Source organism: Acipenser ruthenus, chromosome 9 (genome assembly GCF_902713425.1).
Source record: "Acipenser ruthenus chromosome 9, fAciRut3.2 maternal haplotype, whole genome shotgun sequence".
NCBI lineage: Eukaryota > Metazoa > Chordata > Actinopteri > Acipenseriformes > Acipenseridae > Acipenser > Acipenser ruthenus.
Genome location: NC_081197.1, coordinates 46,845,133 through 46,871,910, shown reverse-complemented (window position 1 = coordinate 46,871,910; position 26,778 = coordinate 46,845,133). Strand labels below are relative to the sequence as shown.

General features: G+C 37.5%; 2 protein-coding genes across 2 annotated transcripts; one reads left to right on the top strand and one right to left on the bottom strand.

Moving 5' to 3' along the window:
• Positions 1-8,645: 8,645 nt before the first annotated feature.
• Positions 8,646-10,271, top strand: LOC117405787 (putative claudin-24). The gene has a single exon (XM_034009164.3). It carries the CDS (start codon positions 8,797-8,799, stop codon positions 9,454-9,456), a length of 660 nt encoding a protein of 219 aa, XP_033865055.2. The 5' UTR covers positions 8,646-8,796; the 3' UTR covers positions 9,457-10,271.
• A 10,604-nt stretch (positions 10,272-20,875) lies between these two features.
• On the bottom strand, positions 20,876-26,218 carry LOC117405788 (claudin-34-like). Its single transcript, XM_059030555.1, has 2 exons — positions 25,987-26,218; positions 20,876-22,626 (listed from the first exon to the last, which is right to left on the bottom strand). The coding sequence occupies exon 2, from the start codon at positions 22,302-22,304 to the stop codon at positions 21,510-21,512; it is 795 nt and encodes a 264-aa protein (XP_058886538.1). The 5' UTR covers positions 22,305-22,626; positions 25,987-26,218; the 3' UTR covers positions 20,876-21,509.
• Between the last annotated feature and the right edge of the window lie 560 nt (positions 26,219-26,778).

Genomic DNA, 26,778 nt, shown 5'->3' with positions numbered 1-26,778 from the left:
AAATGTATACCCAAGCTGTCGCAGTGAGTCAAAGCAGCCACAAACCTTGCTCTGGCGCGAGCCTAACTGGAAGGCTGCTGCGCAAGAGGGCAAGCTGCCTCAAGGACTCTGGACCCCACAGAAGGCGCTGCTGAAGTAGCCACATTCAGTCGGTAAAACCTTATAAACATGTGCTGTGTGGTCCATGCCGCAGCGTTACATTTGTCAGGTAGGGATGCCCCATGAAACACTGCCCAAGACGTCAGTCCCACTAGTGGAGTGAGCTGCAACATGACTTGGAGAGGATAGGTTATCCAGCTCATAAGCTAGCCGAATCATATCCACTATCCAGTGCGACAATCGCTTGGAAAGTGCCAGACCTTGAGTACGTAACCCATTACACACCAATAACTGGGTTGTCTGTCGCCATGATTGAGACCTATCAATGTAACACCTTGGCACCCTGACAGGGCATAGTGTATTAAGTCCCTGATCTGCTTCAGAAGAGAAGGGGGAGGGGGTGGAACGCCTCCAATTCCACCGACTGTTTCAAGTGAAACTGCGAAACAACCATAGGCAGAAAAGCCGGGTTAATGCGTAAAGTAACATTATCACCGCTTCTGGTAAAGCGCAAACTGGAACCCTCTATGGAAAGGGCCTGTAACTCACTGACACGTTTGGCTGACGTGATGGCCAGGAGAAAGGCTGTCTTAAAAGACAAGTATTTAGGGTTCACTGAATGCAGAGGCTCGAATGGAGCCTTCGTAAGAACCTCTAGAACCAAGTCCAGACGCCAGAAAGGAACCATCGGTTTAAGGGGAGGGTGGAGCCGCCTAGCCCCTTTTAAAAACTGCACTGCCAAAAAATGAGCTCCGGGAGACACAGAGTCAATTTTGACGTGGCACACAGATATAGCAGCCAGGTACAGCTTGAACGTAGAGGGGGATTTATCCTCCTGTAGGAGGTCCTGTAGAAACCGCAAAACAACCGACATGGGGCAGGAGGTGGGGTCATGGTCTCTCGCCAAGCACCACTCCTGGAAAATCTTCCATTTGTGTGGCTATAACGGTGTCTGAGAGTCCGAGGGCACTCAGAAAAAACTGAAATGGCAGTGGGCCTGACAAGTAGCAAGAAGAAGAGACCATCACTGGACCAAGGAGATACTAGACTTGATCCCAAGAGATATAAAAACGACCAAGAAGACCACCTCCAGGAAGATGGCAAGATGAAATTAGGAAACACGCCGGAGCAACGTGGATGAGGGACGCAGCAGACAGGCTTTTGTGGAAGAATCTTTAAGGAGGCCTTTTTTCTAATTTCTATTTGCCCTAAGGGGCACTGTACATTCTGCATCTCAAGAGGCACAAGCAGCAAAAAATAAAGACAGCCTTGAGAAGAAACAATATCCATTCCTGAGTCTAGATCTCACCCTATGGTCAAGACATGCAAGATATGGAAGCTTCCCTTGCTCATGTGCAAATTGGCCACTGCAAGGTCCAAGTATTGCTGGATACTGGAGCAACAAATTGCTTGATGTCTAGGCAGACAATGCTGTGTCCCACAACACTGAGCAGACAACCAACTGACTGTTGGTTTGTTGAAGCCACAAAAAACAGTGTAACCCTTGTGTAACAGAGGTATTCTGTTACTGTGTAAGTATCCGCCTACTGACACAGAGGTTGACGTTGAAACGCCGCTCAGGTGTCCTGGTTTTATTAATAATTAACAGGACGTTGCAGTGGTTGGAGGCCGTCACTTGGTTACCAACAATGATAGTCCCAGTGCAGGAGGACATATACAAAAGTGTACATTAAAAACAATACAGTGGGTAAAACAGCTAAAAACAAAAGTTTGCCATCCAGTGGTTCAGTGCTGCTCCCACTAAAAGGGAGGTCCCGCTCCAGGAACCATCTCCCTAACACACTAAATAAACTAGAGTTAGATTAAAATCCCCTAAACGAATCCCTATGCTGAGCACTCGGATTCCGGTTAACACACACAGTGATCATGAGTGGTTGCTTTGTTTGCTCACCCTGGTTCGTATACGCAATCGTGAGGATTCCCAGCCCATTCACTTCCAGCTTGCTGACAAAGAACAACAAAATGGAGAACCAAGAACCAATTTTTGTTGCAGTTTCAGCTGTTTCTACTTCATAGAGCCACCCCCAAAACCATTATGAAGAAGCTGGAAGATGAAGTGTTTTGTCTCTGGGGTATAGTCCTATTGTTCGAAAATGGGCCCCAGTTTATCTCCAGGGACTGGAAAGAAACTTGCAGGGAAACTGAGAGGAATAATACTGAATATATGCCACTTTACAGGCCAACTGAACTGAGCAAACCAGATTAGCGTCACTGTGCACAGCAACCTTTGCAGACGGGAGGTATAGATATTGAATAATATCTATATTTGTATTGTGTATTATTTAGACTGGTATGTTAGCCATTTACAGTAAATACTGTTATTGGTTTAATTAGACCATGACTTACCCTGTATAGCCCTATTGTATTCAGCTCCCTGTGATATATCCGCCTGGTGGGAGTTTCCATAATTTGCTGGAAGGAGTAGTACAGTACCAGTTTGCTGTTTGGACTTTCAGACCAACCTATCCAGAGCGTCATCAAGAAGCTGCGATACAAACTGCCTTACAATATACACATCACTACAGTAGCATAGTTGTGACCTGAGTTAAAAGTGCTACTAGTACAATTTGGCAGAGCAGGCTTTCCAATAGTCAGAGTAATTAGATAGAAGACCGGGATATAGTGTTTGTTTGCAGAAAAGTAACAATCACAACTTGAACCTGTTAAAGACAGCCACACGCCTGTCCTGACACAGGGTTACATAAAAATTCATCTAGTCTTGTTTGCTGTAAAGCATTGTTCTCAAGTGCGTACTGTATGTCAATTTCAGATTCATGGAGAAGATGGCAGCATGTCATTTGCAGGTTCAAAGTGAAGTGCAGCACTGTGTGTCAATGTCATGTTGATTTTGTTTTAGATTTCGTAAAACAAATATTGTCTGCTATGAATAAAACATTGGTTTATGAAATATTCAAAGTAATATATAATAATTGTCTCAAATCAATATTGATTTTTTTGGTTCAATCAAATTAGTTTAAATCAGTAATGATCTTATTAACTAGAATATAATATATATATATATATATATATATATATATATATATATATATATATATATATATATATTATTGATTAATAGTATTCAATGGTTTAAAATTGACATGTGTACATTTTTACACCTAAAATTCACACACAGTTATGATTCAATAGAAACATACAATTATTAGACAGGTCTTCAAATTAGGATCAAGTCCATTATAGTCGCATCTTCTAAACAGAAGAGATTCCAATGCTTTCTTACTGTATTAAAGTTAATCAGAGTTCTACTGTCCCACCCTATTTGTTTTTAAATAAAGTCACACTGTGAATATCTAGCCCACGAGTGCTTTTCTGTAGCGTTTTCAATTCAGCAGTGGTCGTCATTCACACAGCATTCCAGGAAGGCAGGCAGGCTTGACGTGTAAAGCTCATGAGGCTGGCGGTGATCCACAAATACGTGAAGCCTAATGAAATACAAGCATTAAAAGGTTTTATAATTAATTGTATTGACCAATCGAGATATATCAAGGTCTTTACACCAAAAAGTAATTTGCTTAATATTTTTTGAGAATGGAAAATGAAACATTGAATGTTACAAAACTAGTAACTTGAATAAACCCTTCGGATTGCTTTGGGCCTGTTTTGAAACAACTGGAAAGACAAAAGCAATTCTGTATTGAATAAACTTGGTGTGTAAACTTCTTTTTACAATAAAAAGCAGTATTTCCCCACTTTCTTAATGTTTGCTGTACCCTAAAAAAAAGTGAAAACCTTCATATACAACGACTCGCTGCAGGGATTATGTTTTTTTACCAATACACATTCAAACATTGAGTGCTTTAAAACAACTTGTATTTTCCTAAGACTTTAAATGCTGCTATCACAACAGCATCCATCAGGTGGCACCAAATGCATACGTTATTATTCCTGTTTAATAGTGCTGCTGTTGTCTTCCATGTGTAAACCACCTTGAAAACCCATTTTCTTAATTACATACTCTGAGCAAAACATATTTAACTAATTTGGGACTCTCTTACAGAATGTTGGCACAGTATCAAACTGAACTGGACTTGTATGAACTTCTGTCAGAATTCAAACAATACCTTCCATACCTTCAAGCTAGTGTTTACCAGGGCCTCTGCCTGAACTAAACAGCATAATGGATGGTATGTAAATTGCAAGGTCATTAATGGCTCCTGATCATTTCCCCACCCTTTCAATGCCTTCTTTGCAGTCATTAACAAACCAGCTTCTTCCTTTCTTGACTGACATACTTTCAGAGTCACATGCTTTAACCCAGAAGACACTGCTGAGTCAAAATACGAGTTACATGTATTTAAATTGAAAATACATGTCTGATACAGCATGTATTTATTTCAAAATAGCAGATTCAAGACCTACTGTAGATTTATGAACTTATTTTGTTAACTTCAGCCACTTTAGCCGGCCTGGGTTGAGTAGGTGTACAAGCGTGTGCTTGCTCACAAAGACAGAATGTAGAAGGGAGTTGAGTGCTGTAAAGAGGTGCCTGTTAGCTTTGCTTATGGAACCTGGTTCTTTTAGCACAGCAGGAAGCACCTGCACCGGAAGACCAGGGTCGCTACCTCCTCTACTGTGGTAAGGATTCTGGGTATCCACAGAATAACAGCACAGGCAGAAGCAAAGTGAGCTTCTGTACACTGCCCAGTTCTAACTAATGCTTTCAAAAACATTTCAAACAAGCTCCAAAAGACCTTCAACAAAATAAAGGGGGGCCGCTGATAATATTACTAGTGCTAACAAGCATAAAGCTGTAAATTTGAAATGAGAAAATTGAGTATAATGAAAAAAATGACCGTGACATATAGCAACATCATGTATAAAGTAGCATCTAATATGAAATGGCAATGTACAGTTTTCTAAACAGTAATTCCCAAGATAGTGTGACATATGCACAGATGTACATGCAACTTCATATGTCCCCATATTGTGTTACTGTCAATAACTTATGCTAAAGAATGTGTACACCAAGTTTCATCAAAATTTTACATTTATCTAGATTCTCAAGATAAATGTAAAATGTATTTGGGACATACAAAAGGACAGATGTACAAACAGAGAGACACCTCCATATATCCCACAATCTGCTACTTTCAATAACTTGTTAAATAAAGTTAATATCAAGTTTAATCACAATTGAAAAAGTTCAATAGCCCTAATACAGTAACACACGGCACAGATATGAAACCACAGTACTGAGAGCTTCAAAACATACAAGCCTGGACAAATCTTGAGGTTCCTGGATTACAAGTGCTGTTAGGTGTAAAAACTTGTTGCCTTTGCATGTGAGTTCAAATCCTCGATGAACCAGCACTGCTCAGCTCTGAACCACTATATAATCAACTGAAGATAGGGAAGCTTCAGGGCAGCCAACTCTTCAATCGCAAGCTGATTTAAAATAACATTTTTCACCTCACGCAAATGTGGCAAGAAAAAGCACACCATGTAATTATACAGAAATTAGTAATGTTAAAGTGTAGGCTGTTAAATAATGTACTTTTATAAAATGATTATTGTACAGTGCATTATCAGCTTCTGTATCGTCATAAATGCATAAAGTGTAGAAAAAACTGAATAGTGGCAAGATCATTGCAATTACAGAATGACTCCCATATATATATATATATAGATATCCCCTCTCCCACAATCTCACACAGTACACACTAAACATACCATATGCAAAGATGAAAAAAACATCACACAATTTGGCAGTATTTGGCACAATTGTTATTGCTTGAGATTGTCCCAGAAATGAATAGGGGTTGTTCAGGTGAGGACTGTGCACTTGCCTCAAGTGGGTGAGTCACGTGAGGATTTTGTCCAGGCATCGTGGATCTCCTCTTAAGACTTTTTATATAATAATCTTTAAATAAAGATTTATATTTTAAGTCTACCACATACCATCATGAAACCACAGTGAAGTCTTTTTTATATAATTATGTGCCAATGTATATCTTTTTTTTGTCATAAGCTTCAGTGTGTGCTAAAAAGTGGTACAACCAAAAGGGGGTGGGTTGTGGGGGGGTCCAGTCTGCTTTGGTTTGATAAACAGTGTAACACACCTTACATTGCATCGTATGGCATGCACAACAATTCTTTATATAACTGCAACAATAACACGGCCAAATCTCATTAAAAAAAAAAAAATCAAATCCTCTAAGATGGGTAAATAAGAAATGTTAGAAGTTCCATTAAACTGTATGCTTTCTTATGGTAGGCTAAGACTAAACTATGTAAGAATGCAATAACAGAATAATCATATTTTATTTTAGAATATAATAGTATATTACCACAGGACACTGCAACTTAAATGACTAAGGTGTTAATTAAACAGAATTTTGAAGGATGATACTTTACCAGTCTCCTGTAAAAGACGGGAGATGCTGAAGAACTTCTTTTATTTTGTGTGTTTCATTCCGGCCCTCTTATACAGTACAGCCATTTGGGCTTTTGTTTCCCAAGAGGCCCTGTGCCAATTTTAAGATGGTGCCACCATGTCAGTAGCTCTTCTTCATCAGAATGTGCCCCACAATGACTGAGAGTGATGTAGAGGTCCTGTTGCTTAAGAGATGCCTGCTAAATACTTCTGTAACGTTTTCCCTTGGGCTCACTTGGTCTTGGACACATGACCACTGCTGCGGGACAGACATCCAGAGGGACAAACAAAGGGGACTATGGCCCTTTTGTGGGTCAGCTGAGCAAGTAGCAGTTTTGTGTAGGAGATCGAACGATCTGAAGGACCATTTTTGCCTTTGAAAATGTATATCAACATGCCCCTTACCCACAATCCCTCTTCCAATGAATGCAGTCTTAATCAGAATGCAACAATAAAGGGCTCTGTCTCTCGCCGAGGATCCTAATAATGAAATGAACTGTATCCATTAAAACAAAGGGAGCTGTGGCACTCAGGGATTTCTTTATTTAATTAGAACTTAAACATAATATAATGTACATACCATACCTATTGGACTTGTAGTGGAAATCAATAAAATTCTCCCTGTCAAACACTATTGTTAAAAAAACCACATAATTTTTTTGTACAGTACTAGCTCTACAGATTTTACTGGAAAGGACAGCTGCCTACTTAGCTGTATTTTGCTCTATTCAGTACTGGAAAAAATACATCGAAAAGCAGTTATGTTTGAATTGAATGTTTTATTCTTATTAAATAATTTTTTCTACTGACATCGAGTGGGCAAGCTTTATTTTTTTAAAAAGGGATTACCTGATAACTGTTATTATTAACAATTAGCCTAGGTTTCATTCTCTTACACCTGACTATATGTTTATTCATTCAGGAGGTCCATCCATCCATCCATTATCATTAACCGCTTACTCCTTTACAGGGTCGCAGTGAGCCGGAGCCTAACCCGGCATACACAGGGCGCAAGTCGAGACTACACCCTGGACGGGACGCCAGTCCATCGCAGGGCACCACACACACACACTCACTCACACACTCACACAGAGGGCAGTTTAGAGTGGCCAATCAACCTGGACAGCATGTCTTTGGACTGTGGGAGGAAACCGGAGTACCCGGAGAAAACCCACGCGAACATACAAACTCCACACAGACAGTACCCTAGGCCGGATGCGAACCTTGGACCCTGGCGCTGTGAGGCAGCAGCGCTAACCACTACGCCACCTTATCTAGAAATAAGATAAAAGGGTATATATATAAAATTTATTTCTTAGCAGACATCCTTATCCAGGGCGACTTACAATCGTAAGCAAATACATTTCAAGTGTTACAATACAAGTAATACAATAAGAGCAAGAAATACAATAACTTTTGTTCAGATTACAGTATTCTGAAGTACAGGATTAAATGCAGTAAAATAGGGGGCAGATAAGCGCAAAATAAAGCACATTTAAATGAAGGGTGATAGTGTCCCAGGATACAAACAGAGGAGTTCTACAGGTGCTGTTTGAAGAGGTGAGTCTTAAGGAGGTGCTGGAATGTGGTCAGGGATATATATTGCCATTGCATATTATTGTAAGTTTTATTTTATATTTATTTTGCATGTGTTTTTTTTTACAGAGTCAGCAACAAAAGTGAAGTTGATGTATTTGTCCTCTAGGAAGTACTGTTTGGAACTCTCAAGAAATGATGCACATTGCATATCTGGCAAACCCAACCTGTAAGAAGCAGTTACCTGCCAGCAGTTTATATAATGATAGTGAAGATGACCTTGAACTTGTTACTTTCCCATCCCTTCTCATTGTGTTTACCATACCCTGGACTGAGTAAGCTCTGTCTCATGAACAACCCGTCATAATGTGAAAGAAATCAAAAGGCAGGACATAATAAGACAGCCCTCTGCTCGGAAATTGCAAAAATCAGCTTTTTAATAATATCCTGTGTGGCTGACTGTTTGGGCACTGGCATGAGTCTCTGCAACTTGTTTTCTCCTGGTCAGAAGCAGCAGAAGAAGGGAGGGCAGATGTCAAGGAGCTGAAGTCTCTTTCACTCTTAGTTTTTTTTTTTCCCCCGAGAGGCAGTCGATTTTAAAGAAGTGCTCTCAACCAAGCAGAAGTTGTTAGTACTAATTGACCTGTATACTTTAAGATTTATACCGAAACAGAAGCTGCTCAGCTGCAGGGTACTGATACAGCATAATTAACAACCAGCCTCACAGAAGAAGTAGCTCAAGCAAAATGGAGCCAGGGCTGTGTGTTGCAGAGCTGCTGGGACTGTTTCTCTGTGTGGGGGCTTGGGTTTGCACGCTGACCACCACTATTTTACCCCAGTGGTTGACACTCTCCACGGAGCTGCTGCAGACAGAAAGCTACCAGCTCGGTCTATGGCAGACCTGTGTTGTTCAAGATTTGGGTGGAATTGAATGCAGACCTTATGATAGCATGCTTGGCCTGCCTGGGGATATCAGGCTGGCTCGGATCCTCATGTGTGTGGCAGTGGCTACTGGGCTCCTGGGTCTACTGGTCCCCATACCTGGGCTCACCTACGTGAACTGCTGCAATGGCCGGGGTGGTGAGCGGACAAAGAGGGTCCTGAGAGTGTTGGGAGGTGCATTCTCTTTTCTCGCTGGCATCATTTGTCTGGTGCCAGTGTCCTACATGGCTCACCTGACGGTGCTCAAGTTCTGGGATGACACGGTTCCTGATATTGTTCCCAGGTGGGAGTTTGGGGAAGCCCTGTTCTGTGGATGGACTGCTGGATTCCTCCACGTTGTCGGAGGGATCGTCCTTGCTTCCTCTCACTTCTGCTATGAAGAAGAATCGGACAGTAAAGCTCCGACAAGTCTGGAAATGCAGGCCTTGAACAACACATCCCAGACCAGGATGGCGTATGTGTAACAGGCAAAAACTGGTTTACTGGTTCTTGAGAGGAGTTCAAGTATGCCTCAATACAAAACACAGCTCTTTCTTCTAAGAGTTCACTTGCTTGTCTTAATAAAGCCCTGTAGTGTTATCACTATGACAACACCTGTATTATTATCAATAAATACTTTTAGTTATATTTGATGCCAAACTGATTAAGGGATATAAGCAGCTTTATTTGGGTTTTAAAATTGGAATCTGCATGCAGGCTTGCTATATTTTCTTCTTTTTTTTACCTTGGAAACATTACGATTTTGTACATTCAATCTGGATAATGTGTTTATTTATAATCACAACAGGATTCCTTATTTGTGTGCTGTTTTACATGGAAAATGTCAAAATGAGACACAGAGCAATGCATTTCATAAATAGTCTAGCAAAGCTGAATTGTTTAAAGCAAATGCCTACTGGGATTATATTTCAATTATAGCACTACTATCCTAGGGTTGACTTCAAAGTACTATCAAACAAAAGTGTGATAAAGTTAATTACAATTACTGTGTGACAAATTGTCAAAAAACATCAATAATCTCTACCAAAGTGTTTGGTTATTCATCCGATATTATTTTAATGTCACTAAAAAGATACCGGCCACATAATTAAAATTGAATTCCAACCTTGTGACGTTAAATAGCATTTAATGAACACTTTTAACCATATTTAATTCATCTTGACAACGCATCTCTTTTCATCTGATAAAATTAGCCCTGTGTTGCACTGCACTTCCATTAATATTTGCTAATACTGATCAGTATTTAAGTCTATTTTTAGGTATAAGTAGGTTATGTGTTAATATTCTGGACATTTTCCAGCATATCAAGACATTGACTATATATATATATATATATATATATATATAAAGAATAGTTAAAAGACGTGCTTGGAAAAAAAAAAAAAAACGTCAAGCAAACAATGTGAAGGCATGATGTGTTTGGTGCTTTCATTTAAACAGCACATTTACCCAGTAGGTACAATCAAGCTGTATAATTTTCCAGTACATTTTTAGAAATGTGTAGTGGTTAAGACTCATTCTGTTATATACTTAACATAGTGGCTTGCTAGGAAAAGTACTTTTTTTTTTTAATTCAAGGTGATGCAGAACTAGTCTGTTGGAAAAAGTTTGAAAAAATCCATACTGACATCCCTGATGGTTGCTGAGCTAAGCTGTGTTTAATTAATGTTTTAATGAATAACATGTCTTGAAAAGAATGTTCAGGAGAACAGGGTGCTGCGTGTGCTCTCTTATAGTTACGTAAGAATCAGGGAGTGAAAAATATTTCAACTGCTTGCAAAATGATCTGGCCGTTAAGGTCATGTTGATCTGAAGGCTCTGATCAACATTTTTCTTTTTCCTCAAATCTTTTAAAGACTGTGCCTTGCGCTTTGCCATATTCTATGCCCATGTCGTATTCTGAAAGATTCTTCTGTTGTCCCATACAATGAATTATTTCATCATATGCTAATCTTTCAATCATATTAGTTAAATTGAACTGAACAATCTATTATCACTCACATTACAATATACAATATATGTGATGAAATATACAATATACAGCATATGTGTTCAAAGGTCCAATTTGGACTATAAACCAATGTAAGTTGAGAAGAGTGCATTAAAGTTCATACAAAATACCACTTTTGTTCCCTGTTCGTCATATTTATGTATCATATTCTCCAGTGTAACCATTTAAGTGATGTCTTCTTTGCATTCAATTTGAAAGCTGTTTTTTGTTTGTTTTTTTAGCTGGTCTGTAATGATAACTTGTACATAACCCATGTTCTGCCTATTTTTAATGAAAGGCAATCACTATAAGAATTATATATAGTTTAGACATAAGACTAGAGCCTGGTTTTCAAAACATACTATGGGGATTTACATAATATTTGACTTCATATTTATCATCCTCTTCTCACTCTGAAGCACATAACACAACTTACAAAGCAAGTTGTTGTAGGCAGCATTTGTCGTCATGCAAACAGTCCAGGCCACAATATCAAAACAATCATGATTTGAAATATTTAGTTAAAATTGCGTGAAAATCTCCACTACAAGTTCCTTGAAAAGCTCCCAGAAATGTGCCTGGTTTTACATGGGTTTAAGATCTTGCTCAAACTATATTGCAAGTTTTTCACCACAATTCTGGTACTGTGTAAGAGACCTTTTCAAAAACTCACTCACGATGGTTGTCTGAAAGCTGCATCACCTTTAGACCTGATCCTCCCAAGGGAATGGAATAAACTGTTAAATGATAAGAAGATGCTAGAGACGTATTAACAAAGGTAATGCCAGCTATCACAAATAATGGGTAAAATAAATTCAGTCAAAGAAGCATTCTCCCAGGATTTTAAACTTCGAAAATCAGACGCCTAAAACATTAGAAAATGGAGGTCTCAAGATACAAGTTCAGATCAGGTTATAAAGAAGTGGTTGCTCTCTCCAGCAGTTAGGTGTGTCGAGTATAAGCACGTACACAATTCAGTTTCTTAAAATATCCCTGATTTCCATTACATGAGAGTAGATGTTAAAACTTCATGCTGATTTTAGACTCGGCTCTTGCCAAGATAAGCACCAACTAAGACATAGCTTTACAGTAAACTAATGTGACCCATCTGCATTTCCATCCATTTGCATTTCCTTCCATCTGATGATGTAGATATCCTTCTGCCTGGTGTTGATGGCTAAAGTGTAATGCTGGCTACAGGGATCAGCTTATTTTGCCTCCCTGGCGTATCAGCACACACACAGCTGCGATGCTGGCTCCAGGGATCAACCACAGTGCGGTCTCCCCAGCGCCTCAGCATGACAACCGTCTGGATTGAGCTGAGTAGGGTACATCTCTGGGGTCTTCAAGGGGGCACCTTCCATCCTTGTTGTTTCGTGGACTAGCCCATGACACCTTAAGAGGGCTAGACGGTGACTTTGATGTCCCAGAATCACCCCCCCCCCTCTGTCCCCCACTTTGTATGTTATGACATACAATACCTTCTTTGTAGCATACTGTAATTACTGTACCAAGACTTACATTTCCCTTTATGGCCCCTAACGGTACTGGCAGAATCGTGTTTTAAACTACCATTTTTTATTCTGAAAATATGAACAATTGGCTTAATATAATAAACTATTTTGAAATGTAAAAATATACGATTTCTATAATCAATACTTTAAAAGAGATAACACATTTTAATATTTTCTTTTTCTGTAGACTCTGTAATTGTTGGAAGACCTGGGAAGGCAAATAATTCTCATGAGCTGAACTGTAAACAGGCCTTATTCTAAAGTTTCCTAGCAACCAAGTCATGAGGTAGATGAGGAAGTTGCAGGTTGTGCTGAGTACAGCAAGGTTTAGCTTTTGAGTGAGCAACTCAGGCAATGTATGCAAATGTACATGTAGACTTAACCAATCTGGATCTTTTAAGAAGATCTTGTTTGTTCAAAGTATACCATTTGAGTCTGACGTTTAATTATATGTTGGTCCAAATGTATCACTTTTACAGTCAAGGTGCTTGATTCTCAAAGCAATTTACTCCAAATGGTCCTATGCACCTCTACAAAGGAAAATGTACCCAACATAGCTAACTGTAAGTGGCTGTTTCTTGTTCATTTTAATTAGTGTTTTTAATTAAGATTTAGTGTAAATACTTCTGAGAATCTAGCCCAAAGATTTGTTTTTTTCTTGTTGTAACTCTGATTTATATACTCTGTGAGCACACCATGGTGAAACTGGTTTAGTACACTTCACAAAACAATCCCACAATTTGAGCCAAATGGCAGCCTCTGTCTAAGAAAGGCTCAGGTCTGCCAGGAAATGTTAAGATGAGGATTGAGGTGCATTCACTGAACTGTGAGGGGATTCACCATGCCTGACTGTAGCCAGAACCATTGTCCCTCACTGCTAAGAATGAAAGAGCCAGTAAGAAAGTAGCCATGAATACTAAGAAAAGATGATGTTAATTAAAGAGGTCAAAATGGTGGGTTATATGGGTGAAATAAAAACCAAGTGAGACTTTTTAATGTAAAAATAAGTATATTTAAATGTATTTTTAATATTAAAATTACATAATACAGGATATCATTTTGAATTCAAGTGCTTTACTAGATATATTTGCCAAGCGTAGGGGGAAATCTTCTTATCAGCTTGTGGTGTACAGTACTCCATATCCTGGATAATTGGAAAATGAAACATTGCATTGACATAGCAATGACATAGCATTAAACTGTGTTTGTTCAGTAAGCCTCCTTCATTCATTATGAGGTTTACTTTGGTTTATAGAATTATAACAAAGTAGGTGGAACCATCTTTAAAAACAAACACCTACAATACTATTTGCTGATCAATACTGTGAGTCAATCCATAATGTAAGTTAAATATAAGTTTTAAATGAAATGATAGCTTAGCTGCCATAGCTGCTATCAAATTGCCTGCATACATTTCTAAATGTTGTTTTAGGCATTACTGCATAATTGTTAGGCTGAAGAAACAACATTTCCCATCTTTCACAAGCTTTACTATTCTGCCACTCTTAACAATCTTTAATTCCATTGCACAAGTTTTTAACAGTAACAGGGGGGCACAAAATGGTAATACAATTTCAGTAAGGGATAAACAATGTTTTGAATCAGCAAAAATAATTCACGTGGCTTATTTTCTTACCGATTCAACACTTTGAGTTTCCTAACTAATACTTGTTTGATAATATGATTAAAATGATTGTTAATTTGGTAATTGGATTTGGTTTTTGCTCTTTTATTACACTTAGTTCTCTCATATTGTGAGAATGCTGTCATGTGTTTGAGTTTGAAATCCCACTTACACAGACAAAAGTCTATTGTAAGTGAAGATAGTAGCGAGGATGTTTTAGATGTAGAACATGAATGTGGCATTATAAAAAATAAAAATGCAAAAGACAAAGGAAAGTGAACCAGGAACAGAGTAAAGTTATTGATCGTTTTGCTGAACCTAAAACAGATGAAGACCTAAATATTATTGCCAGCGATTGGTTTTCGGTTAAATGAAAGAAATGCAAAAGCTATATGAAATCACAAGCCCTTTTCTAAGCGTTACGTTTGAAAGGTACTACAATGAACTAGGCTAACTGTTGACAATATTTGTTGCGTAATAACATGTTTCCGTGGAATCGGAGCACAAACTGTGGATTTGTTAATCAACAATATACCTGCCCTGCACTCCCTTTCTCTTCAAAGAAGGTTCATAGAATGAATCCATCAAAGCTACTTACACACTAAAATAATGCCTGCTAAGTCCAAAGTCCAAATTAATGAATAACTTCTATTTCTATTAAATGTATTTAGAAGTTACATATAGAAAATCCCTAGAAAATATCACATATTCAGATATCATTCCTTTGAAATGTGTTACCACTGTATATATATATATATATATATATATATATATATATATATATATATATATATATATATATGAATGAGAATTCTGTAATATGCATACGCATACTATAAATAAACCTCAGTTTTAATTTGCTTAGTCATTCTGAATTATTTGTTTAGTAGGAGTATCAGTCACGCTAACATAGGTCTCTTAAAAGAAATTACTGCAATTCATGCAAGTGCTATTTACCTTTATACAGTATATATAAATATTTGCTACACGTACTCATTTGGACCAATCAGAGCACAGAAATGACTACATGTACATATATATATATATATATATATATATATATATATATATATATATATATATATATATATATATATGCTTCAGTGAGTTACAGGAAAAGAATTCCATCTAGGGTTTCTGTGACAGAAACTCGAGATGGAATTCTTTTCCTGTAACTCACTGAAGAGGCCCATCTGTTATTTTGTATAATACATGGAAACGCTTGTGATGCTAATATTAAAGAAGACGAGGTTCAGCAGTACAGCTGGTTTTTTTTTTATTTTTTAAAACGTAGTGTTTCAGTGCTGTACAGACGTTCTATGTCGTTATCAGTTAGTGCTTCAGTTTTATTTGGATGATTGCCTTTACCTTGTTTTAATTTCCCGTTCCTCTCCAGTTTCTCTGAGATACAAATGTACCAGCTTTAGATCATTTTTTAACGTATTTTGTTGATCATTAATTAACTTTATTTTTATTTATTTTTGTTTTTTAGTAATCGCCAATTATTTGATTATTTTCTCCCAATTTGGCATATCCAATTATTTTTAGGCTCAGCTCACCGCTCCCACCCCCGCGCTGACTCGGGAGCGGCGAAGACGAACACATGCTGTCCTACGATATGGAAGGCCATCTGGGTCAGAAACGTGTGTTGTTAGTACACTTTTTAAATACATTACTACATGTAGTAATGTATACAAGGCCATCTGGGTCAAAAACACATTGTCTAGTACACGTTTCAAATATTCTCTACACGTACTCATTTGGACCAATCAGAGCACAGAAATGACTACGTGTACCAATTTTAATTGGTACGTGTTCTAAAAAAAATGACACGAGCTACGTATTTACTACGTTGTGGATAGTCATTTTAAATTACGCGCTTGTCATGACAACGTATTCGCTTGTAATCGCTTCTTATGCACAACGTAATTGGCACAGTAGTCAATAACCTTTGGTGTATCATTTAGACAAGGAGACATCAATTTGAAATCAGGAATGTTGCAAATATGGCGGCGCGAGATTTTCTTCTGCGCTGCAAGCATACATTTGCTGAGTGCAGCCGTCTCATTGAGGTTTGACATTTGTGACAGGGACCGTGTTTATTATTACGTATAATACATTTGTTATTAATTGCTATCTCTTAGTCTCCTGCTTTACTGTAAAAAATAATAAGGGTCATCACAATCGTTTATAATAATAATAATAATAATAATAATAATAATAATAATAATAATAATAATAATAATAATAATAATACTTTTATTTAGTTTAGCGCTGGGGTTGTCTCTTTACAATATTTGCCAGAAGCCCCGCCGAATATTGAGACCCAGCGTTTATTATGTAACATCACTAACATCTTCAAATACTTCAAATGCAATCATGGAGAAGCCACTAACATACAACCTTATAGCATTAACATAATTAAATTGCAACATTCCAGCAACATCGTTAAAAGGTTGTGTCCGTGGGTATTAAGTAACAGTTTTATTTTATAACACAATGCCCCACTGTATTGTACACGTACTATTTTTACTGCACGTACAAATTTGGGCCAATCAGTTCTTTAGAAATGAAATATTGAATTTGTCCTTGTATGTAACAATGTTTATACGTGTGTTAAATTCACAACATATATGTTAAATATATTATACATACATAACACAGAAGAAGTTTGTGTGGTTTGTATATATTTTTTCCATATGGGAAGGCAAGTTCAAACAAATAAGGAACACCATATGAAGTTGAAAAAAGGTTATAGGGTGCTCAAACATTTGTTCAATAACGGTAGCGCCACGATAAATAAATAGTAAAAACAAAACATAACTGTACATTGTTGTGTAGTCAAATAAAATGCTCTTTTGATCGCCAAGTTCACGTGTTACATATGGTAGATTTCTGTAACCTATAGAATTCTCTACCCTTGATGATTCCTCGCCGACACAGCTGCATTTTTTCAAAGAACGCTGGACGCGAACGCCTGATGCTTCTGAACAGTATTTACATGTAATAAAATGCAAATGTGTTTTAAAACAAACAAACAGAAATCTGCCGAACACCTGTCAGAACAATTTGATTTTAAGATACATGTCTCGGTTCATATGTCAGTGAGTGAAGTTTTTTCCAGTTTATCCTGTATTATGTAAAAAATAAATAAACAAATAAATAAATAAATAAATAAAATAACCGTTTTGGGCCCCCTTGAATTCAGGCCTTTGGCACATGCTTAGTTTGCCTATGCGTTAATCCGGCCCTACTCTGAGCTAAGACTGACAATTCAACAGCTTTCATCTGGGCCCAAGTGGCAGATGTAAAAGTGTCATTTAAGCAGGCACAGTTTGACATTCTAAATTGTGGAATATATTGGGTACTTTCTTCTTGAAGCTTTACCTTAATGTTGAATTGTAAAATGTCATTGACAAATTAAGCACTGTGATTGGTTCTTAGCAATCACATGACAGTGCAGGAATATTTGCACTACTGCGCTTGGCTTCGCCTCCCACACCCAGAGTGTGCAGTAATTCCATAACTACTGCACACCCTGTTGTGTTTTATTGCTAACATATACCATCTAGGCATGACCCCGTTTGTCGTGCTGTCATAGTCAAATATTCTGTCATCACGCTGGGGGACCTCACAAGCCTTTTCCTCCATGAATAAGGGATAGAGTCAGATCTGATATTCTGAATGAATTCTCGAGAGACAAAAGAGATTACCCTTTTGAACAAGGCCCTTTGTTGCTAGACATCACCCACAAGCACAATGCTGATCTAAGTGGAAGTAAAGCGCTGCTCCATTTGCGCTACTGTACTGCATTTGGCAACAATTAACCCTTTGACTCTGTAACAACGCTAAGTACTCAACAAAGGAACACTCCCCATCATGTGCCTGCCATGGCCAGTCTGCGCACATCATCAGCTCCCTTCTCCTGGCAAACACAACTGCGGGCAGGCATGTGACCGAAGGAAGGGCAGGGGGCGATAATGTAAGGTGACCAGACGTCCTGTTTTGGACGGGACAGTCCCACTTTTGGAACACAGAGCATCGTCGCGCCGGTAACAGAATATTGTATTTTCATGCAGGCTGCTGTGCTACTACCATATCTAACTTATTACAGTATAATGACATTTGATGTGACTGAAGGGAAGGTTGAACGACCAGTAGCATTAAAACAGTGCCGTGCAAATCTGGAGAATTACTGAACAGTCAACGTTCATATTTACAACCAATCACAGAAAATTGCTGGTGGGTTTATCCATGCTGCTAAAACTAACTGGCGGCTATCCTCGTCTGAATCATCGCTTTCGCTGCCCGAAGAGGTTAGACTACTGCAGTCTAACAATAACAGCTCATACAGGTTCCATTGTATTGTGTTGGAATTATTCTCTTCATCCATGATATTTGTAAATCTGCGTGCAAACGACTGCTTCATATGTAGCTATAGGCGACAATTGCTGAAATCAACGCTGTCATGTTTACAACGCAGTGCACTGAAGTTTGTCATGGTTTGTGCATCAAAACAATAGGTGGGGCTGTAATATATAACAAATGTATTTGGAAACATATTTTTTATTGAAATAAATCTATATTCACTTTCAGTTCACCACAGGTAACCCTCTAAGAAATGTATAAAAATAATTTATGAGCTAGTTATTTTCACATTTTTTTCATGTTTCAGAATTTTTTGTATTTCTTCAAGTATGCATTTTATGTTGTTTTTATCAGTAATGAAATACAATAGTTTCAGGTCCCCAGGTGCCAAGTTAATTTATTTTAAAAAATGTACGTTGATAATTGAGTACTGTATGTGATACAAAAATAGTTTAAAAATGCCTTAGAGGCAAGGTAAATCTCTTTTTAATTTGGTGACCTCTTATTTTTATTTCTGTGTTAAATGTATTACAGAAGAAGTATATTTTATCCTGCAAAGTTTAAGAAAAAATAGAGACAACGGAGTACTCATATTTAAGATTAATGTTATTTGTTGCATATGTGTGATACCTATATAATTTTATAAGTATTTTACTTTATCACAGCTATTAATTAACAGAAGAAAAACAACACACTGATAAAAACATATGCTTTTCCTTCAGCAAAAGAGGTAAATGTCAGGGCTCGAATTACTGGGGAGCTGGGGGTCGGGTCGATCCCTTTAAATTTCTCCAAATAGTTTTATTTCCAAATTTCCTTTTTAACATGTTTTAAGCGAAAAGGTTATTTGTATGATGACATTTCCTGCCTTTTCTATGCAGTTTTTCAGTATCAATCAATGATACTTTTTTCAGTATCAATCAATGATAATGAGAAAGTGTCTCCTGGCAATCTGAATGTTTCTCTGTGCATTGTTCATAGGCTAATGCTTGTGCTTATATTAAGGAAGATTAAAGAGTATTCCTTTCGTAATTCCTATTTTATTAATTTTTTTCAGTTTTGGTGATTCATTTCTATGCAGTTTTATGCTGTTAAAAATGGTGTAAAATACTGGTCTTCATTAAGTGTAGTTTGGGATTCGAGTTCCCTAATCTCAAAGCAAAGTACAGGGACTTATAGCCAGTGCTGCCCTCAGAAATGTTTCAAGTCTGGGACAAGTTTTTAAGTCAGCCTCCCAGGGCATTAATTTTTTCTCTCAGCTGTAAAAAATAAATTGTCCATTCCGGGCCCGGGACAAAATTCTGTCTAGCAGACTAGCAGAAAAACAATGTGCAGACTTTTGGCAAAGCACTGCCAATCCTTCAGATCAAATCAAATAAGCCTATTGCTGTATAACCCTAAAGGTGTCTGGTTAAAAAAGGTAAAAAAAACGCACTGATTAATAGTTTGCATCCTATAAGAGTCATTTAAACATTTGCAATGGTGGGATGTATTTTATGATACATACAGTAAATGCAGAATCTGCCTTTCAGAAGTTGGTTTCAATCAAGATTTGCAAGATAGTCGTTCTGACAGAAGGCGATTCCAAATCCAAGACAGCATAGATTACTGATCTTTCACAAAAATAAGTGTGGCAAAGTGCCCCGCCCCTGTGTGCATTTGTGTGTTCTGTGTTGTATGTTGCGTGTGTTAATGTCGGTGTATAGATTGGTACACGGGATATAAACGGGTCTGTGTTTCACGTGTATTTAAAAAGTGTAGATTTGTATTTAGGCACGAGGAGAGCACAAATCACTTCACGTGCTGGTTAAATGTAATATGTGAGCACGGGGTTGCACAGAATTAATTCACGTGCTGGGATTCAAGTGAATAATTAATTAGTAATTGAATCCCAGCACAATAGTATATATAGACGCACATTTCTTGCACTCAGGGTTAGGTGTTCAGTGAGTGGAGAACGGGATTGGAGACGGAGGTAAGAAGAAGAAGAAGAAGAAGAAGAAGAAGAAGAAGAAGAAGAAGAAGAAGAAGAAGAGTTAAGTGTTTTCACTCACCGTGTTTGTTTGTCTCCGTGCACCGTTTGTCTGTGTAGTCCGTTTTGTTTGTCTATTTATTTTGGCGTGTAGTGCCGTGTCCAGTGTTTTTGTCTGTTCCAACCTTTTATTTTCTGGTCTGTTTATTAAATGCTGAACGCGATCACGCGTTCAGCCTCACCAAAACCCCATCTCTCTGTGTATTCCTTTTCTGGTCTGACGCCACCCACTCTGGCCGTCTTTGTGACAATAAGTTATACATATTATTTTGATATATTTCTCTGCAATTCATTTTTTAAAAGTTAATTTTAATGTCAAAGCTATACCATACAGAGGAGGTTTCAAAGCCCACATGTTCTGCTCTCCTGAACTCCTTTAATTACATGAAAATTCTATAAATAGAAATACACATCTAGAAATGTGTATGAAAGTTAACAAATAAAGTAAGACATTAATGTTCTTGAAAATTGTAAACATACAGTGACACATACAATTACATATGTAACAAGGATGCATCAAAACTGGAATACATTCTTGACAAATACAAAGAAACACATCTGGAAGACAGTTGAACTTGAAACATCTCCTTAACTTTACTATAAGCTGCTTTGATTTGCTCAGGGTGGTGTTTGAATTTCTGTAGTGTCTCACACTCTCTGTGTGTCTTGTCTTAATTTTCTGGAATGACCGAAATTCTTACACCATTTCTTATTGACAAAACTAATGAGAACGGACAGATGGCAACTGAAAAACACAGATTAGGAAACAATGTATACTGACAAGTGTTTAAAATATGAAATCAGGGCTCTCGATTTTTGGCATTTAGACTTATATTATTAACTCAAGGGCCGAACTATAACACCACCAGAATGTTTTTTGTTTAGCATTTATTATTGATGTATATTTTAAAAGTACATTATAGTATGCTAGTTGCATGACTAGTGCAGTGCATGACTAGTGAAATGCAGTGCCTAGACCTCATTCTGCCCTAAAAAATTGATATATTCTCATGGGACTGAAAAGCTGGATTGTCCATGGCATGTTCATGAGAGCTTTGATCATCACGGCTAACTGCAGATGGAGTACATCTGGAGTGGGAAGTGTTAAATGAACTCACACTGATGGACTCTAAGCTATCCCCTGGATGGATTTTGGGACCATGTCTTTCTGGAAACGTGTAGCAGAGAAACACAATCCCACTGAACAGCAGCAGAATAGCAGCTGAGATTCCAACATAAATAGCAGAGCCAACCTCTTGGGTCGAGGGAGAAGAGGGCATGTAAAAGTTGGCTGGGAAGTCTATTGTGTGGTTTCTCAAAACAGAGTTCATATTCCAGCCAACAGAAATTACAACACACACACTAGAGAAAATATACAGAGCCCCACCAAATGAAAAAGTAATCCTTAGGGATCTGGCCTCATTCATTCCGAAGAAGATGTTTCTAAAAGTGTAAACAGAAACAGCTTTTCCGACAGCTCCGGCGAGTATGCCCAGCACCATGAGAACCTGAGAGACATATATCTCCACCGGGGCAAAGGTGTCGAACATGCTGATATGCTGACAGTACATCACTCGTAACCCGGGAGACACAAGCCGGTCACTGAAGAAACAAGACCGCCAAATGCCAACCCAGGCCACCCCAGAGGTTATGATGGTTCGGTCCGCCACGTTCCATATTCTCCACTCCATGAGTCCAGCTGCTACTGCTACCAAGATCCATCCCACTGTACCTAACCAAAAACTGACGAATTGTAGATTAGTAGTGTCCGCAGGGTGGGGCATGACATAGAAGTGTTGCAAGATTAGCTGTAAGAGTTCATGCTGTGTGTGTTCCCAACACAAAAACCAGAGGAGAAAGGCATATGCTTCAGGCTGTTGTTGAAAGTCTTCACCAAACACACAATATTGAAGAATGTTTTTAGTTGCAAAAACCAGTTGTAAAGTCCCATTAGCTCCACCAGCTTGCTATTTCTTGCTATTTTGACTCATCTGTTGTTACATGGAGACACTGCAAACAAGCCCCCTTTTAGATCAACATAAGTTTGAGGCACGTGGATCTGGGCTTGGAAGCAGGATCTGTCTCCTTCTCAGAAGATACTGATGACTGAAAGAAAAAGAAAGCGTTAATGACAAGGCAAAAGGAAGGTGTTAAAGACAGGAACAATAGGTTTCCACTTGTTGTTGGTTACTGAAAGCTGTCAAACCAGATTTGTTTTATTTCTCTGCATAGGTAAACAGGATGGAATTACAAATGCCCATTTTTTAAATGAAACCAACACAGCTACAGAACAGGACTACATAACGATAGGGGACCGGGGTTAATTTGGGGTGTTGATGTAGGGGCTTTTGTTCACAACAAAAAAATTAAGAAAAGATGTCTAGTTTTTGGAGGAATAGTAAGTAAGCACGGTAAAAAGTACAGTATGTCAGTGGCATTCATTCCCCCTCTGTGCTGCAAAATCAAAACTAGAGCTATCAATAACATGACAAGGTAGTTCGTCATGATCTATATCCATTCTGCAGACATGTACAAATGTACGTTTGACACACAGGCAGACAAACAGGTTTCTATATAAACCCCCAGATGCAGATACTCTTCATAACGGATGTAAAAGCATGTGCTTTTCAAGTTTCATAAAAATCCAATAAGATCGTATCTAAATATGAGTAAAAATGGAAATGTGCATGTGGCAGTGTGGCAGGGCAAAAGCTCTGCTGAGGCACGGTGGTATGTGTGGGCGGCAGGGAGGGAGATAAAATCCTCCCTGCAAAAACATGTGGGAATGTGGCTGGAGCCAAGAATTGAATAAATTACTAAATGATTAATTAAGGTGTATAAATAGGGTGATCATGGGCATTGTAAAAGGTTGATTAGGATTGATGTTGGTGTTAGAGATGGAGGTGCGTGTTTTGTGTTCTGTGTTCCGCGTTCCATGCTGTGCTGTCCTGTTCTGTGTTTATGTCAGTGAGTGTTTTAAATAGACGTTTTGTTTTGGCCCTTGTGCCTTTTATTTTGTCAAGCGTATTTTGTTAAGTGTTTGTACCGTTTTTATTTTGTTTATTTGTTTATTAAAAAGTGCATTAGCGCATTGAAACTTCTGTGTCTCTTCCTGGTCCTAACAGCCTGGCCACTGACGCTGTCCTGTCACGGTAACAGACAGACAGATAGGCAGTCTCTATACATCCCCAGATCATGATGAATCTTAACAAGCTTAGTCACAACTGGACAAGCGGTTTTCTAGATATATGAAAAACACTAAAATCACAGAACAACAGCTGTTGCTCCCTGTGAGGGGAGCTTGTATTAGTTTGAAAATTCGCCACGACAACTGCTAATATCTCAAACTATTTCAGATTTCACACTGGTTTACACAAACATCTTCTGATAAAAGTTCAGAGAAGAAATTAGATTTTTGTTTTTATTCCCATCAGATTTCAAGATGACATTAAGCATACAACTCACCCTGTAATCCTGTATTGCTATACACTTTGTTACACTGAGATCAAAACCAGACTTTTGTTTTGTATTTTAAATAGTTTATAAATATAGTAATAAAAGAGTCAAGTGAAAAACATTCCTGGAATGATATTGTGTGACAATGTTAGCCATCTACATTGATCATTGACAGTGCTTATTTCCAGAAGTGCCTAGTTTGGCACACAGTAACTCAGATTTTCCAGAGTAAAATGTCACCTTCTACAATCTAACAGTGGGGACAGTGTAATATAAGAGCCAAGTGAGAAGAGTTCCTGTAAATCTAGCTTTTTTGTTTAGTGTGAGTCAGTGTTTGCTATCTGCACCAATTGTTCATAGCAGGGGAGCTGAAGCCACTTTTTGACTACATAAAAGCAAGGCTCTAATTATAAGAACCTACCTAACTATCCTGATGTCTTATGCTACAGCTGAACGCATTATTCGTGCCTTTGGCAGCTGAAAACATACCTACAATCATCCATGGCTAAGGCTGTATTTGTTTCAGTTATCACAGTTTTCACTGAAATGTACCCATTGCTGAGTAATGCAGTTTTCTTGTGAATTCCAACTTTTGAAATAATAGTGTAAATATACATATTTTTATCTCTTAAAATAAATACAGCGCACGTTTGCCTTTCTGCCCCACTACCAGTTACAGTATATGTATTAACCTGGCAGCTGGTCTAGTTTGCTTTAAAGAAAAAGACACCAGCTGCATCAAAGATCGGAAATATTTCTGCTAAAGATCGCTCTGTCCAGTACAAGAAGGGGTAATCTCACATCTGTTGTTATTTTTACATTTACCTGTATCTATGTTTTAGAATGTCTTTACAAGGTGGACATACCAAACTAAATATTCTACAATTTACTGTTTTTTCAGGTAAGCATTTAAATATTTAAGAACATTTGTTGCATAATAAGTCAAGAGAAATTATCAGTTTTGAATGTGACTAGCATTTTTTTTTTGCTTTAGTACATAGTATGTTTAGTCGTGTACTATCTTAATACCACTTTTTAGTGAAATAAGCCATTTTTACTGTGAAAAAAATAACGCCCTATCCATACCTGAACAGCGTTTAAACAACCTCCTCTTCCACCATATTCACAAACCTCTGACTGATTCTGTCGTATACAGCTCTTATAAATGTTGTACGTAACTTTTGTGTTGCCAGTTGGAAAGATCTGAAAACGTACAAACTCTCTGAACAGCAGAGTCAATTATTTCAAGAGCAACACTCCAAGATTGAACTGTTAGGTTAAAACATTTAACTGCTATTTTCTTTGTTTCTTATAAAGATATTGGGCAAAGACTAATTTTGGTTGATGGCTATTAATCTGTGGAAAACATCAACCGTATTGTATGTATTTATTCTTTTTTATTAATACTTTTTTATTAATACTAACATGTGCTATGACTTCATTCTGTAATCAGGGTATTTATGTTACAGTTTTACTTTGTGAGATGTTTGTTCAAAATAAAAGTGCACTCTAAAAATATTGTTTTTTATTTATTCCTGAAAAACTTTGAGATATTGTATTAAAATGTACTTCATTTCATTTAAAAAAAAAAAAAGATTGTATTCCATTTCATTTTAAAACTGTTTGACTGTTATATAATGGTTGATGTTTTTGATTTACCGTCGGTAAGTGTCTGACAGATTGAAATTTAATAGAATGGAAATTTAATTGCCTCTCAACTTTTCAAAAAGTACTGGCCACTTTAGATGCTTATTTTATCAAAATGTCGAAGTTTTTAGACAGTTATATTTTATTTCCTTTCTGATTTCTACGGGTTTCGCAAGTGAATGAAACATTTGCAAATTCTAAAACTAATATTTATATTGAACACGAGTTCCAGTATTTTGTAAATAAAACACTGTGATTTCATAAATTAACATTTAATATATTTTAAACATAACTTTTTTTATTACTACTATCAAACGTAGACATTTAAATGGAACAATACACATTTAAATTATAAATACTTACCTATGTGTGTTTTTTAGATTAAATTAATCCTCAATCCATCCTTTGCCTCCATCATCATGATCGATTATTCGGCAATTGTCGCTAATCTTGATACAGTCTAAACGATAGCAGCATTTAGTAGGCCTACCATTTGTTTACTATGACAATCAGGAAAAAAAATATAAAAGAATTGCCTAACAAAAAAAAGGTTTCTATCTTGTGCAACACAGTTCTGATATGAACAGTATTCAAACGTAAACAGTTTTAGAATTAAGAACGGTGAAAATATGAAGAGCCGGGAATTCTAAGAGATGGTACAGACACCTGATTTTCTTCACCTAACGAAAGACACTACGTTACTTGCTATTGTAGGTAATTTGCAATGTCAATATAGATTTAGTGATAAGAAAATGCTATAGTTAATATTTAACACACAACTAAAAAAGGGGGCTGGCCGGACCGGGTGTAGATTGGTAACAGGATACAATGTGCGTATTTAACACTCTTCATCCAGAAGGAATTAAGGTGTGGATAACTTAGGTTGCTTTATAATTGTAAACATTAAACACCAGTACCCATATCATAAAAAATAACTCTCCCCAGTCCAGTAACCAAATAAATAAAACAAAAACACAACAAAAAGGGTTGTCCTTTTAAAAATGTAAATAAACCAAAACTCCACTGCTGCAGGTACAGCTATAGTCAAGTTTTGCATCACCCAGACAATTAATTCATTTTGCTTCATAAAGTTGAATGAAACCTGCTGAATTACGTTATGTTAACACATTGCACTACATAACGCGTTGTAGTTTT